At 49.3% G+C, this 14,847-nt stretch overlaps 1 protein-coding gene across 7 annotated transcripts in view; it reads left to right on the top strand.

Moving 5' to 3' along the window:
• Positions 1–14,847, top strand: part of ADAP2 (ArfGAP with dual PH domains 2) — a 22,047-nt gene extending 7,200 nt beyond the window's left edge. The window contains exons 5-12 of one of the 7 annotated variants that reach the window (XM_073310582.1): positions 1,740–1,909; positions 3,211–3,329; positions 4,028–4,174; positions 6,331–6,414; positions 8,035–8,097; positions 9,656–9,733; positions 10,308–10,534; positions 13,705–14,847. In XM_073310582.1, coding sequence (XP_073166683.1) covers positions 1,740–1,909; positions 3,211–3,329; positions 4,028–4,174; positions 6,331–6,414; positions 8,035–8,097; positions 9,656–9,733; positions 10,308–10,526 — 880 coding nt within the window. In that variant the 3' untranslated portion in view covers positions 10,527–10,534; positions 13,705–14,847. The remainder of the gene's footprint in view (positions 1–1,739; positions 1,910–3,210; positions 3,330–4,027; positions 4,175–6,330; positions 6,415–8,034; positions 8,098–9,655; positions 9,734–10,307; positions 10,535–13,704) is intronic. The other 6 variants (XM_073310583.1, XM_073310586.1, XM_073310584.1 and 3 more) reach the window with 6 other exon arrangements.

Here is a 14,847-nt window from a genome sequence, read left to right as displayed (position 1 = left end):
TTGATTAACTCATCAACTTTGTAAAAGCATGACTAAGTTTGCTTGTGCACGCCATTGGCTTGGGACCCAATTCTGCTCCAGTAGAATCACTGGGGCTCAGATCCTCAAAGATTTTTAAATGCCTAATGTCCATTGAAATCAATGGGAGTTAGGTGCCTAAATACCTTTGGGGATCTGGGTCTGAGAGTTTTGGCATTGACTTCAGTGTAGCAGGAGCAGGTCGTTGATTAGCAGAGTCGGAACTCCTGGGTTCTGTCACTGGCTCTGATATTAATCTTGGCTAGGCAATTAGGGACTTGACCTGGTTCTCAGGCCATGTTCTGAATGAGCAGGAGGTCAGCACTAAGATGTCACCTGAGGTTTTAAGAAGATTCAACGGCTGAAATAGAAGGTTAAAGGAATTAAAGTAGGAAAGAGAGGGTTAAATGAGAGGTTTGTTGGAATCTGCTCTATAGTCTCCCCCTCATTCTCAGGCCTGTCTGTGCTGTAGAATTATAGGAGTTCCCCTGCTTTCCCCAATCTCCCTCCTTGGCTTCACTCCTAATCCCAGCCCTGTGTTCCCGCATAACAGGAGTTCCCCTAGATAATACTTAGTCCTGCCATGAATGCAGGGGACTGGACTAGATGACCTCTTAGGGTCCCTTCCAAGTCCTACGATTTTATGATTCTTTCCTCTACCCCCTCGCTCTGCTCCACTTCCTATTTCAAGCCTGCCTTGTTCCATGAATTCCCCCAGTTTAAGGATTGGTCCCAAACTGGGGAGCTGGTTTTCCCAGTGATAGGGTCGATCAGAGAAAATTCCACACTCTACCTTAATTTCATTTTCTAGGCTTGGCTGCCTGTGATTTGGCTCCAGCGTGTCCTGGAGCATTTTCCAGCTCTAAGGCCCAGATGTTTTCAACAATTCACAGTGACTTATTGTTGTTATTATTATTTGTGTCGCAGTAGTACCTAGAGGTCAAGGCCCCACTGTGCTAAGTACTATACACACATGTAACAGGATAGTCCTTGCCCCGAAGAGCTTGTAATCTAAGGATAAGAGCCTCTTCTGCCGCGAATCAGCGGAGCGATGTCAATTTACACCACCTTCAAGTCAAGCCCGAAGATTCGTAGCACAATGCATTGCTTACAACCAAGTGAGCCCCAGCATCCAAGATGGGAACAAATCATCCAGCTTTAGGTTGCACGGTGCAGGCAGGGAATCTGCAAATTTCTCTGCGTTGAACCCTACCAGGAACAGTGGTTTCTGACTCCCCAAACTCCATTTTGCAGCATCTCTCTGGTGTATCCAAGAGCTAGGAAAGCTGGGCTAGTTCTTCGGGTGGTTTTCATTTCCTCCTGTTTGCCGTTTACATTTCCTCCTCCCTACAAAAACACACGTTAATTACTCTGCCCTTTAGGGAACAAGATTCTTCTTGCAGCTTGCATGGAAACTGCAGCCAGAGAAATAACATGAGCGTGATTTTAGTTCTGCTGCCAGCAAATAGCCATTCCTACCGGCCTATGTTACCTGAGCAAACAGTTACTAAATGTTTCCCAGTTATATTTTCTCTTTGGCCTCAATTGCTCTCCTTGGAGTCAGGGGAATTAGAGTGAATTTGCACCACTCAGAAGCTGTCTATTTCTATGTCTCAGGTAGCACTGGTTGGCCTCATTCTGTACGTCGCTGGAAAGGGCTGTGGAATGTCAGTGAAAGGGAACAGAGGCAGATCTAACTAATCCGTATTTCCTCTCTTCAGGGTTTTAAAAGAACAATGGATCAGAGCTAAATACGAGCGGGAAGAGTTTGTTGCCACCAGTGTCTGCCATGAAACAGGTTCCTCAGGTGATTGTCTGTGGAGGGTTTTTAGTCTGGTGAGGCCAAAGTCCCAAGAACTGCAATCCTGTGTGTGTCAGCCTGATGCCGAGGGTGAGCTGGAGCGACTTTGTTTTCAGTCAGCTGCGAAACCCTCGTCCTGTTTGATCTGTCTGAGTGGCCAGCCAAAAGCCTCTCACCTGAGAGGCCCAGTTTCTGAGGATGGGCATCAGAATAAGAAATCCCACATGGGGACACTCAGATTGGCCTTTAGGCAAGTAAAACGGGCATTTTCTCACTTCAAGTCCAACGTGAGCACCCAGATGCCTGGTTTAGGGAAGCAGCAGGGGCGGTTGTTGGAGTGGTGGGGTTGGGAGACCTGGGTTCTATTCCCAGCTCTCCAGCTGACTCTGTGACCTTGGTCAAGTCATTGCAGGGTATGTCTACACTTCAGTGAAACACCCATGGCTGGCCTGTCTCAGCTGACTTGGGCTTGTGGGGCTTGGGCTGCAGGACTGTAAAACTGCAATGTAGACAGTTGGGCTGGAACCCGAGCTCTGGGAGAAGGGGCCCAGAGCGCAGGCTCCAGCATGAGCCCCAGTGTCTATACCTCAATTTTACAGCCCCACAGCCTGAGTCATTTGACAGAGGCCAGCCGTGGGTGTTTAACTGCAGTCTAGACATTCCCTTCGGGCCTGATCTTAGTTACCCTCTCAGCAGAAATACAGAGCAGCACCACGAGGGTTAGAAGGAAGCACACTCCCCACTTTCTGTCATTTGGAGAAACTCCAGTCCCGATCTTTGCTCTACCCGGGAGATTGTGAACTGTAACAGAGAACAGTAGGAGAGCCACAGCCTGTGCTTCCCCGTGAGGCTCCCAAAGGCTTTCCAAACAGTCAGTCATTCTCCCCATCGCTCTGTGAGGCATCCAGATTTCCCATTGTACAGCAGGCATAGCGTGAGTACATGAACTGACTTAGATCCTGCAAAAGAAGTAACAGGAGTAAGATCTAGGAGTCCGAACTTCCAAGTCCTTGCTCTAACCACTCCATTCCAGTGTCTAGTATTCCTCGTATAGAAAGGGGCCTTTCAGTCTGGGGAGGGCCAAGGGGAGGCTGTGAAGAGAGAACGTTCAAGTGATGGAAGAAGGTCATCCGTGTTAGTTAGATGGCAGGAGTGCCCAAAAGGTGCTAGGCTCAGGAATTCTCACCGACCTCCAGGAGGTTCACCCCCTCCCAGGAGCCATCCAGTGCTTCTCAGGATTGGGTCCCAGGTGTCAGGCTGAATGGAAGATGGTTGCCCTCCACTGCTCCATAGTTCCAAGGCGAAATGAGCACCTAGAAAGCCACTTAGACAAACTGCCCGGCTCGAGTGCTGCCTTGGCTCTAGCACTGAGGCGCCCTTGCTCTTGTTAGCGTCTGCAGGCAGCCGTGAAGGATTTCTGTGGAAGCGGGGGCGGGACAGCAGGCAGTTCCTGAAGAGGCGGTTCCTCTTGTCAGCAACAGAAGGCGTGCTGAAGTACTACACCAAAGAGGTGAGTGCCCAGTCCGACCAGTGCACCATCACTGTCCCCGTAGGCACAACCGCTGGACGTTTTGCTGCTTCCTAGACTTTGCTGCCAGGCCCAACCCTGCATTTGGAGGGGGGTGGGGATCCTGTGCCAGGTAACATCTGTGATGTCTGATTCAGCTCCCGTCCTACCTGGGAGCACCTGGTCCTTCTCCCCACCTCCTCTGGCCCCCCGGCAGCCTCATCCCCGTCTCTTTGGTGAACCATGGAAAAGGGACTTGGGCAGTTGAGCAGGAAGAGGAAGAAGGGTTCTGCTGTCAGGAGGCACCTCTGGTTTTACCAGCAGAGTTCTCTCGATGCACATGCATAGGACCCTGCACTCCACCTCATTCCTCCCACATCACACGTCTCTACCATCTATGGCAACCTCTAATTTATGGTTCTCCAGACAATCAGACTGGAGAGACTGGAGTTGCACAGCATCATTTCTCAAGAAAAAAGTCATTCTCTAGAGCAAAATGTGGTTTATACGTGACGCAGGTAATCAAGGCATCAGGCTTCTTCAGTTAGTGCAGGGTGGTCAGTTCAGTGCCCTTGCCAGCTTCAGACATTGCAGGAAGCTGGTCTGCAGCTCCCTAGGGGCCTATTGGTCATTTGTCTCCATAGTTCTTGATTAGCCTCCATAAAGTCACTGCTGACCCGGTGACATTTTCCATTCCACAGTCTAAAGGTCCAAAAGCTGTGATCAGCGTAAAGGATCTGAACGCAATGTTCCAGACGGAGAAAATCAGAAACCCTCATGGGCTGCAGATCACATACAGCAAAGAAGGTCAGACAAGGAACCTCTTTGTCTTTCATGAAAGTGGAAAGGTAAACACCACATTGATTTTGTAATTAATAAGGTAGACTCTTGAACCTTGGGTCTGTAACATGGAAAATGTCTCTGCATCTCTCTCTTTCAATCTCATCTGAAATCACAAAAGATTTGCAGACTATAGTTGCAGAATTGCTACAAGTACCCGTTGCTGTCTGTCTCCTGCTGCTCTGCAAGGCCTAGGGTTGCCAGGTGTCTCGTTTTCGACCAGAATGCCCAGTTGAAAAGGGACCCTGGTGGCTCCAGTCAGCACTGCTGACTGGGCTGTTAAAAGTCTGCTCAGCAGTGTTGCAGGTCTATAGCAGGTTAGTCCCTACCTGTCCTGGCACTGTACTGTGCCCCAGAAGCACCCAGCAGGTCCGGCTCCACGCGCTGCCCTCGCCCCCAGCACCAGCTCCACATTCTCATTGGCTAGGAACCGCAGACAATGGGAGCTGCGTGCGGGGGGGGGTGTGCCTGCAGGTGAGAGCAGTGCATGGAGCCTCCTGGCCCCCCACCTAGGAGCCAGACCTGCTGGCCACTTCTGGGCCGCAGTGCGGTGCCAGGACAGGTAGGGAGCCTGCCTTAGCCCTGCTGCACCACTGACCAGGAGCCTCCAGAGGCAAGCCTGTGCCCCAACCCTGAGCCCCAACTCCCTGCCCCAGCCCTGAGGCCCCCCCAAACCAGAGCCCCCTCCTGCATCCTAAACCCCTCATTCCCAGCCCCAGCCCAAAGCCCACACCCCCAGCCCAGAGCCCATCCCCCCTCCCACATCCCAACTCCCTGCTGCAGCCGAGAGCCACCCCCCTGAGCACCTCATTTCTGGCCCCAACCCAGAGCCTGCACCCCCAGTTAGAGCCCTCCCTCCCTCCCCCACCCCAACCCCCTCCCCGAGCCCAGTGAAAGTGAGTGAGGGTGGGGGAATGTCATGAGTGGGGGGCAGGGTCTTGGGGAAGAGGCAGGGGCAGGGCCTCAGGGAAGGGGTGGGGCCAGGGTGTTCGGTTTTGTGCGATCAGAAAGTTGGCAACCCTAGTAAGGACCTGGCCCTGCAAAGACTTACACATGCTTACTTCATGTGCTGTCATTAGTCTCAATGGGTCTACTTACTGTCCCAAAAGTTAATCACATGCATGAGTCTTCACAGGATTGGGACCTAACTTTGTATAATTGACTTATACAATTCTGCAGTTATATTCAAGGAAGCGTTGTGATGGTCTCTATTTTATACAGTGTTTTTCATGAGTATCGTCATGTTTTGCATTTTAATTCTCTCCAAAACAACTCTCAGACTTAGATCAAATCTATAGAGGTTTTTCTGATTTTCTCAGAAGCATGGTTGTTCCCCAAGCCAGTGCCCTTAAGCCATGTACTCACATCCAAGACAAATCCAAATTCAGAAGGTTTTAAGCAAGTGCTCATTGAATCAATTAAAAATTATTCCCACAGTCTCTGTGAGTTAGATTCTGATCAGTATCCCAATAGGAATATTCCCATTATACCTAGAATCTTCTTGAAAGGGCATTTTCTAAATTATTCTTGATGTTTGATGTTTTATTAATATCTGGGATGTCTTGGAAACACATAAAGAACAAGCCACAACACCTGATCCCAGTACAGGTGTTGCTGTAACAGTGACTAAAATAGCATTGTTCTCAAATTTATTATGAACACCTGCCTGGGATGGTCTAGATAATACTTAATCCTGCCTCAGTGCAGGGACTAGACTAGATGATTTATCAAGGTCCCTTCCAGTCCTGTGTTCCTATGGTTCTATGATTATGCATAATGATAATTAATATACCTTATATTTGTAATATGTTAATGTCATTCATTCATCCCAAAAGTGAACCACAGGCAACGTGTGCTACTACCCATTAATGGCAGTCCATGCTTGTTGCATAGCTTGTTTTTTCTAGGAAATGTTGTCTAATGGTTAAAGAACTGGAAGGCAGGACTCCTGGGTTCTCTTCTCAGCTCTGCCACTGAGTCACTATGTGACCTTGGGCGAGTCACTGTCTCTGCACCTCAGTTTCCCCAAGGCGCTGCTGGAAGAAACAATAAATGTTTGCAAAGAACCTGCAGATCCTTTGGGTGACAGGTGTTCTAGAGAGGCAGCAGTATTATCCCACCACATTATTCCTGTCATTACATCTGTATTTGCCGTCTCCCCTAGGAAATTGTTGACTGGTTCAATGCCATTCGGGCAGCGCGTTTCCATTACCTTAGAACCACCTTCCCCACCGCTCCTGAGGCCGAGGTGAGAACTGAAGGTGCTTTAAGTGTGGAAAAGCATCATCTTCCTTTCTGTGCTTGTGCCCTCTTCAATAAGAGCATGGCATTGGGAATTCCTCCTGCATTCATGTTCCCTTCTTGCAGCCTGGGAGGGACCACAACTATGGGCTTTAATAGAGACTCATATGGCACCTAATTTCCAGCCTGCATCAGCCTGGCCACCAAACTTCTGCCTGCAAGATCTGCATGTGGAAGCAGTGTCATGTGGGAAGCTGGCCCTGATGCACGCAGACTGAGTACTTAGATATCGAAGTACCTGATGGGTATGGGGAAAAATTCCTCTGTGTGGGAACTGTAACTTTTGTGTATAAACAACTGCAGCCCAAACACATACAGAGGCCATTTTGGAGAGTGTGGTTCTGTAATGCTGATTTAGACAAGACCTACTGGGAGACCATACATCTGTTTTCTCCATGGCTCTGTACGTTCTGAGGATCTTTCAACCTGAACTGCTGGGGATCCTCTTTTTTGGGATTCATTTACTAGAAATATATTTCAGTCAAATAAAGAGAGGAAGTCAGGTTTAATGGCAAGCACAAGGGACTGGAAGCCAGGACTTCTGGGTTCTCTTCTTAGCTGCTTACTCAGCTGAGCCAGTTCATCTCTCCATGCCCCAATTTACCCATCTAGTAATAATGAACAACCTGAGGGGGAGGGGTCTTGTGAAGCATCATTCAGTGATTTCTTTAAAGGAACCTTCAGACACTGTGTAAGTGCAAAATATCATCCTTTCTCCAAGTGACCAGACGTTTCTTTCTAAGCTTCTCTAGCCCATAATGGAGAATTAATGGCTTGACCGAGAATTTTTGTTTCTCTATTAGCCATTTTCTTTCTGTCCATGTGCTGTGACCCTCACGTTATATTTGTCAGTCACTTACAGTCTGACTTTCCATGCATCCCATCAGGCCCTCTCATCCTCCCTCTCCAGTGCTGCCACTGGCTAGTTACTCTCAATCTTCTGGCACCTAGGCTAGACTCCATTAACCCCCTTCATACTCCTGTTGATGCAAGCACAGGTCCTTTCCTAGTGGAGTATTCCATGGTCAGCGGTACACAGAGGTGTAATATTGAATGTTACTCCCGTAAGCGGAAAGACACCCTGTGGAGTCTGCTAATCAATTGGGCAGCTTCTAGGTTATTTCTGCATTTTAGTTGAGGTGTTTCTCCTTCCCATTGACATGACAGAGTTTGTCTCTCTGCGTGTGTGTGTATTTCTTCTGTCTCCAACATGCTATTCACTTTGATCAAGCATAGGTAGGGTTAGCTTCTCCATTTTCAGTATAACCAGACAACAGCTCATTTAGTACCACTTAGCAGGTAAGTTTTGGTAGGGAGTGTTCAGGACAGCATAGAAGTGGGGAACATGCTGTATACATACAGTATACAAAGGTAGATCAAGCGTGGGAGCTAAAATATGGTCTCCATTTAAAATGTGACCCTTAACAGAACGAACATATGTTCCTTCCTTTTATTAAGTAGACAGACAGATAAGCAAGCAAAACCCTGCTGGTTATTTGCTTTGACAAATTAGAAGAGAACGCTGGTGTGACTGAGCTGGTAACCAATGTCTCTTGTGTTCTTCTAGCTCATACCCAAGATTACAAGGAATTATTTCAAAGAAGGCTATATGGAGAAAACAGGGCCAAAGGTAGTTCCACTTGAATTTCATACCTGGTTAAGCACCATGTAAATGCTTGGCACTAGCCAAACATGACTCTTCCCCTGAAGTAGTATGTTTGCTAATACTGCCATGATTATGATGAAGCAGTTTGCTAGGAGTCATGTTTAAGTGAGCCCCAGTTAAATGGAATAGACCAAAGGTGGCCAGACTGTGGCTCGTGAGGCACATGCAGCTCTTTTACCATTAAAATGCGGCTCGCGGAGTCCCCCACCCCTATCCCATTCTTCACCTACCAGACTGGAGGGGAGGGGGGGAAGCTCAGGACCTCTGCCTGCAGAAGGGTGGTGCAGTAGGAGCTTCTGTCCAGCAAGGAAGGGGCTCTCAGGGCTTCTGCCCAGCAGGGGTGTGTGTGTGTGTGTGTGCGCGTGTGTCTTGGGGCTTCGGGCCTGCGGGGTGCACCTGCCAGGGCTCGGGGCTTTAGCCCCGCTGCAGCTGAAGCCCTGAGCCCTGGCAGGTGCCTGACGTCCCAACCCCTGGCTCCCAGCAGGTGTGCCCCAGCTCTCGAACTTCTGAAGATTGTCATATGTGGCTCAGAGGGTCAGTAAGTTTGGCCACCCCTGGCATAGACTGCATTTCAGTTTATACAGTGTTTTGGGATCCTGTTTTATTTCTGTATGAAGATAACTTTGAGGGTTTCTTCTACGGTGTGGCAAACTAAAAGTGTGATGGAATAATTGGGGGCAGTATTTCTGGAATTGCAAAGTTATATTATTTAGCACAAGGAGGTGGCTGTATCATGATCTTCTTTGTTAACTGCAGGTCTGTATCACCATGTAATACCCAGTATAGCAGAAGTATTACAACGCGGATCAGCCTAATGCAATCCTCTGCCCTCATCTGTTCTCCTCTTGTATGTAGGCCCTTTGTCCTAGCCCACCAGTTCAGTAAGTGAAATGGGGGAATTCAGTTTTCTTTGCTGGCATCACGATCGGTGTCAGATTGGAAACCAAGGGGAGAAGGCTCTGTTGCTTCTCTGACATTCCCTAGCTCCCCACACACACTCAAGCTCCATCCTGAGTCCGTGCTACTGCTTAAAGGATCAGCAGTGAAGCACATAATGCTGGTCTGAAAGTAGCGTTTGTTAGGCTACTTCAGGGTAAACAGGTGTTTCAGTGTGTCTGCCTGCAGGTAGCACCATGGCACCTGACCTTTGGAAGGTTCCCAACCAGGAGGACTACAGACACTTGTTTTTTTTAATGAAAGTCTAAATTCTGCAGAAGCTGCAGCAAGCCCCAGAGAAGGGCCTGCCTAGCTCAGCACAGAGGAACGAGTGGCTCAGTTCCATTTCTGCCTCACGCTGAAGATTACACCTCGGTAAAGAATGTGCACAAGTCACTCGTGTTAACATCAAGGGAGAAGGGAAGTGAGGCTCTGGGCACAATGGTGAACCACAGAACTGCGTTACACTGAGGAACTGAAACTGAGCCAATGGGCAGCGTTAGCAGGATACCAGAAGCCTGCCAGGAGTGGCAGAACCCCTGTTCCTGGGAGCCAGATCATTAAAGAGCTGCTTCTCTCTCTGTAGCACAAGGAGGCCTTTAAGAAGCGCTGGTTCAGCCTGGACTCTCAGGAGAGGAACCTGTTCTACTTTAAAGACCCGCTGGTAAGAGGAGCACTCATTCTGTAAGTGGAGCCCCTTTGCAGAGGGAAGGTAGGGGGCTGGGGGTTCTGTGCCACCCACCCTCCAGGAACAGCACAAGCTCAGCACCCATTTGGGCCCCGTAGTGAATGGCTGGATTTTCAAGAGAGCTGTGCATGTCAGGAGCGGATCACTTGGAGATGAGTGGCCTTGAGCTCTTTTGAAAGTTTGGCTGTCCCTGGGTAGCAGCTGTCTAGGGTACTTAGGGTAAGATGAACAATAAGGCAGAGCCTGGAATAGACCCCAGTGCTGTGTTTTAAACACAGGACGTCCTCCCTGTGGTCTTGGTATTACCAAGCCTGCCCCTGCCAGCTCCAAAATCTGCAGTTCCCGAGTTCCCTATTTTGAGAATGCTTTTGAGTTTTTAAATCTCAGGGATTTTCCCTGACCCCTGGGTCCACCTACTCTGTGTCCAGGGCAGTTTCCCCTCCATATGGAACCTATTGCTTCTGCCTTTCAGATGACAGCACGGTACTACCCCTGAGAGCAGTGAACCCCTGTAATACGATCCATGATTGTCCTGCTTTCTCCTACCTAGGATGCCTTTGAACTGGGCCGAGTTTTTATTGGAAGCAAAGAGCAGGGATATGAGGTCCAGGCTGACTTGCCCAGAGGAGTCACAGGGAAGAGGTGGAAAGCTGGGCTCACCATAGTCACGCCACACAGGAAGTTTGTGTTTGTGTGTGAAAATGACAGGGAGCAGAAGGAGTGGACAGCGGCTTTGAATGAAGTCATCTCCCAGCCTCTGACAGCCTAGGACTAGTGGTGAGTTCCAGAAAACTGGACTTTCTGCGTCTGGTTCATCACTGCTCTGTGGTCTCTTTATGGCAGCTAGGCTGGCGGTAGGCCCCCTCAGGGAATATGCCTGGCGGTAGGGCTGCTTTGCCCAAGTGCAGCAGCCATGGGCAGAGAAGAGTGTGGGTGGGACTGGGCATGGCCAAGAGGGACCCCCAAGTGGGGTCCCTGCAGTTACTTAGGGCAGCTCTAGACTGACCTGGGGGTTGCACTGGCCCCCAGATCTCCTGAATAGAGGGGAGACAAGCCGCTTCTGCGCTGGCATCTGTGACAGCCTAGGGATCAGTCTGCCCCCTGTCGCTTCATGACCAGTGGGACAATGTCAGCTTAAAAATCATGGCCAAACAAGAGATTTACTTAGGAGCATTTCTATGGCTGTCCTCACCAGAGCCTCTGGGAGCTTCACAGACACTATTGAACCTGATCCTCTGGTGCTGGCCAGTGTTCCTGTTTCTTGGAAGCTCGGTGATGCTTCGGTCTGATGACTCACATCTCCATAACTCTCAAGCTGCAGAGAGGATTGGTGTGTATGTGGGGGGGAGTTGTAGCCAGCCTGGTCAGCTGGGCTCGGCACTCAGAGCCTCCTGGCTGCAGGCAGGAAATGTTCCAAAGGAGGCACCAACTATAAGAGGGCTTCACAGGCATGGCTGAAAATAGCTCACAAAACTGACAGATAGAATCAGCAGGGGAATGAACATGAGGAGGGTCAAAGGCCCGGAGCCAAAGGAGAATGTGGGGGGAAAGCCACATACCCTGAATGTAACTGTCAAGTTGGAGGGAGGTTACCAGTGGAGTTCCTCAAGGATCAGTTTTGGGACCAATCTTATTTAATCTTTTTATTACTGACCTGGGCACAAAAAGTGGGAGTGTGCTAATAAAGTTTGCAGATGATACAAAGCTGGGAGGTATTGCTAATTTAGAGAAGGACAGGGATACCCTACAGGAGGATCTGGATGACCTTGTAAACTGGAGTAATAGGAATAGGATGAAATTTAATAGTGAGAAGTGTAAGGTCATGCATTTAGGGATTAATAACAAGAATTTTAGTTATAAGCTAGGGACGCATCAACTAGAAGTAACGGAGGAGGAAAAGGACCTTGGAGTATTGGTTGATCATAGGATGACTATGAGCTGCCAATGTGATATGGCTGTGAAAAAAGCTAATGTCGTCTTGGGATGCATCAGGAGAGGTATTTCCAGTAGGGATAAGGAGGTTTTAGTACCGTTATATAAGGCACTGGTGAGACCTCACCTGGAATACTGTGTGCAGTTCTGGTCTCCCATGTTTAAGAAGGATGAATTCAAACTGGAACAGGTACAGAGAAGGGCTACTAGGATGATCTGAGGAATGGAAAACTTGTCTTATGAAAGGAGACTCAGGGAGCTTGGCTTGTTTAGCCTAACTAAAAGAAGGTTGAGGGGAGATATGATTGCTCTCTATAAATATATCAGAGGGATAAATACCAGAGAGGGAGAGGAATTATTTAAACTCAGTACCAATGTGGACACAAGAACAAATGGATATAAACTGGCCACTAGGAAATTTAGATTAGAAATTAGACGAAGGTTTCTAACCATCAGAGGAGTGAAGTTTTGGAATAGCCTTCCGAGGGAAGTAGTGGGGGCAAAAGATCTATCTTGCTTTAAGATTAAACTCGATAATTTTATGGAGGAGATGGTATGATGGGATAACATGGTTTTGGTAATTAAATATTCATGGTAAATAGGCCCAATGGCCTGTGATGGGTTTTTAGATGGGGTAAGATCCAAGTTACCCGGGAAAGAATTTTCTGTAGTATCTGGCTGATGAATCTTGCCCATATGCTCAGGGTTTAGCTGATCGCCATATTTGGGGTCGGGAAGGAATTTTCCTCCAGGGCAGATTGGAAGGCCCTGGAGGTTTTTCGCCTTCCTCTGTAGCATGGGGCACGGGTCACTTGCTGGAGGATTCTCTGCTCCTTGAGGTCTTCAAACTACAATTTGAGGACTTCAATAGCACAGATATAGGTGTGAGGTCTTTTTTAGGAGTGGTGGGTGAAATTCTGTGGCCTGCATTGTGCAGGAGGTCAGACTAGATGATCATAATGGTCCCTTCTGGCCTAAATATCTATGAATCTATGAATCTATGAAACTGAATGCAGAATCAAGACAGATCCTAAATCCCAAGTGCTTGCTGTGCAGTCTCAGGGCCCAGTCTTTCTGACTAGCCAAGCTCTGCTCAGTACAGTATCTGGGGTGGGGAGGAAGAAGCAAGGCAAAGGTTTGTGGTTTCCGCTCTGCAGTTCCTGAGCTCTGAGGCTGGCCAGGGATTGTTCTACATTACACTTGGCTCCCCATGGCCCCAACAGGCCATTTTGGTAGTCAGGAAGAGCTGGAGCACAGAGGCCCTCTAACCATGTCCCCTTTTGCTCGGGGAGAGAGTGAAGGAGTGAAAGGAAGTGAGGGAGCTGACCTGCAGGAGACTTGAAGCTTGGAGCAGGCTTGCTGAAGGGGCCAACCAGAGACACCTGGTGCAGGAAAGGAACCTCAAGCTGCTGCTTCCTTGCAAGAGAGCTGAAGCAGGCCTGGGTGGGGAAGGGAAGAGACTGGACCGACCCGACTGACTTACTCACACTGAGAAGCTGCAAGGGTGTTAGCTGGGGCAGGGCAACTGCAAGCTGATAAGAGAGGCTATGTGAAGGAATCTTTTTTGCTCACCCAGGCTGTGGGACCATGCCCTGGGACAGATTTTTGGGACTCGGTGAGTGACTGGGGAATTTCCCAGTTCCCTTCCCCCAAAAAGGAGCCCAAACAGGCTGTGTGTTGAAAAGACAAACTTTCATTAAAGCTTCTTGGACTCTTATTAAAGGAAACCACCTCCCCCAGATCCTTCTGGGAGGGGAGGGGATGGGGTGGAGAGGAGACAGGTCACCCCTCCCTCATGTTCCTACATCCAACCATGCCTCCTTCACTGGGGGCTTTGAGGGGCAGTGGCATAGAACCAGCTACACTGCCCGGTGGTCCCCCAGGCCAGGGGAATCCTCAACTGGGCTATTAAGCTGGCTTTGTAGCAAAGGGTCTGGCTCTCAGCATCACGCACACCTGGTCATTATTAGTTCTGGGTGCCATTAATTGTCTGTGTCTTGTTCATATTTCGGCAGAGGCCACTCTCGGGCTGCGCTGACCACCAGACCAGATGACTTGGGCACACGGGTTGAGGTGGGAAGATAAACTCAGAGACATTTTACCTGCTGACAACTGTTTTTGCCTTTGTCTTCTGTCCCGGAAAGAGGGGAGCGAGGGATTGCATTTCCAAGGCTCATTCCAGTCCAGCCTACAAGGGCCATGGTGTTTGGTGGGATGTGGCCACCTTAGCAGTAGGAAGCAGACCAAGATAACCACACTCAGTTCATGGGACTATCAAACGTTATGTTCAAAGAGCCTTTTGGCTGCTGCTGACATGGACTGCACTGGAGACAGCGACCAGGAGAAGAGAGTGCTGCATCCCGGTGTTAAGGCCTACAGGGGGATTTTCAAAAGGGCTTAGCACTGCCCTAACTCTGTTCCCACTGAAATCAGTGTGTCATGACCCACGGGTCTCAAACACGGGCCCACAAGGTTCATGGAAGCTGCCACGTTCCAGCCCACCACCCAGCAGCCAGCTGGCAGCAAGTTACCTGAGACCCATGAACCTCAGCTCCAGTGTAAGGCTCCGCTCTTGAAGTCCAAATGGCAGAGTCCCAGGGCAACTGATCATCCCGCTGGCCCTACTGAAGCCAGCAGCAGGAACAGGAAGCTGTCTGAACTGGGGCTGTTCTGGACTGTTCGCCTGTGCTCCCCTGGCTTGATCTTCTGGCATCTGCCTCACGGTTCCTGACGTCCAGTTTGTCTCCTGCCTCTGATCCCCTGATATCCTGACCCAGCCTGACTCTGGTTCCTGACTTGTGGTTTGCTTCTGACCTCGTGCTATCCCGACTCCTGTCTCAAGCCTGTGGATTTGGCTCTATTAGGTCTGTCTAACCCGGCTGTGACATAGTGGGAGTTTTACCATTGACTCCAGTAGGAGCGGCATTATGCCAATGCTGAGCACCCAGCCTACGAGCAAATCCTAAGAGGGGACATGCAGCCCTAACTCTTGTTGGCTTCAGCAGGTTCTCGGAACCTCCCAGGATACGTCCCATGGGTTAGAATGAAAGGACTGCCCCCTTTTGTTATAAGTGGGTCCAAGGCCCTGTGTTGGGTTGTACGTTTTGGTGACAAAATCCCCAAATTCTGGAAAAATAAAAGACAGTTTTGACCTCCTC

The sequence above is a fragment of the Lepidochelys kempii genome, chromosome 14, assembly GCF_965140265.1.
Source record: "Lepidochelys kempii isolate rLepKem1 chromosome 14, rLepKem1.hap2, whole genome shotgun sequence".
NCBI classification, from domain to species: Eukaryota; Metazoa; Chordata; order Testudines; family Cheloniidae; genus Lepidochelys; species Lepidochelys kempii.
The sequence above is the reverse complement of the archived record's forward strand: the minus strand, read 5'-3'. Positions and strand labels throughout refer to the sequence as shown.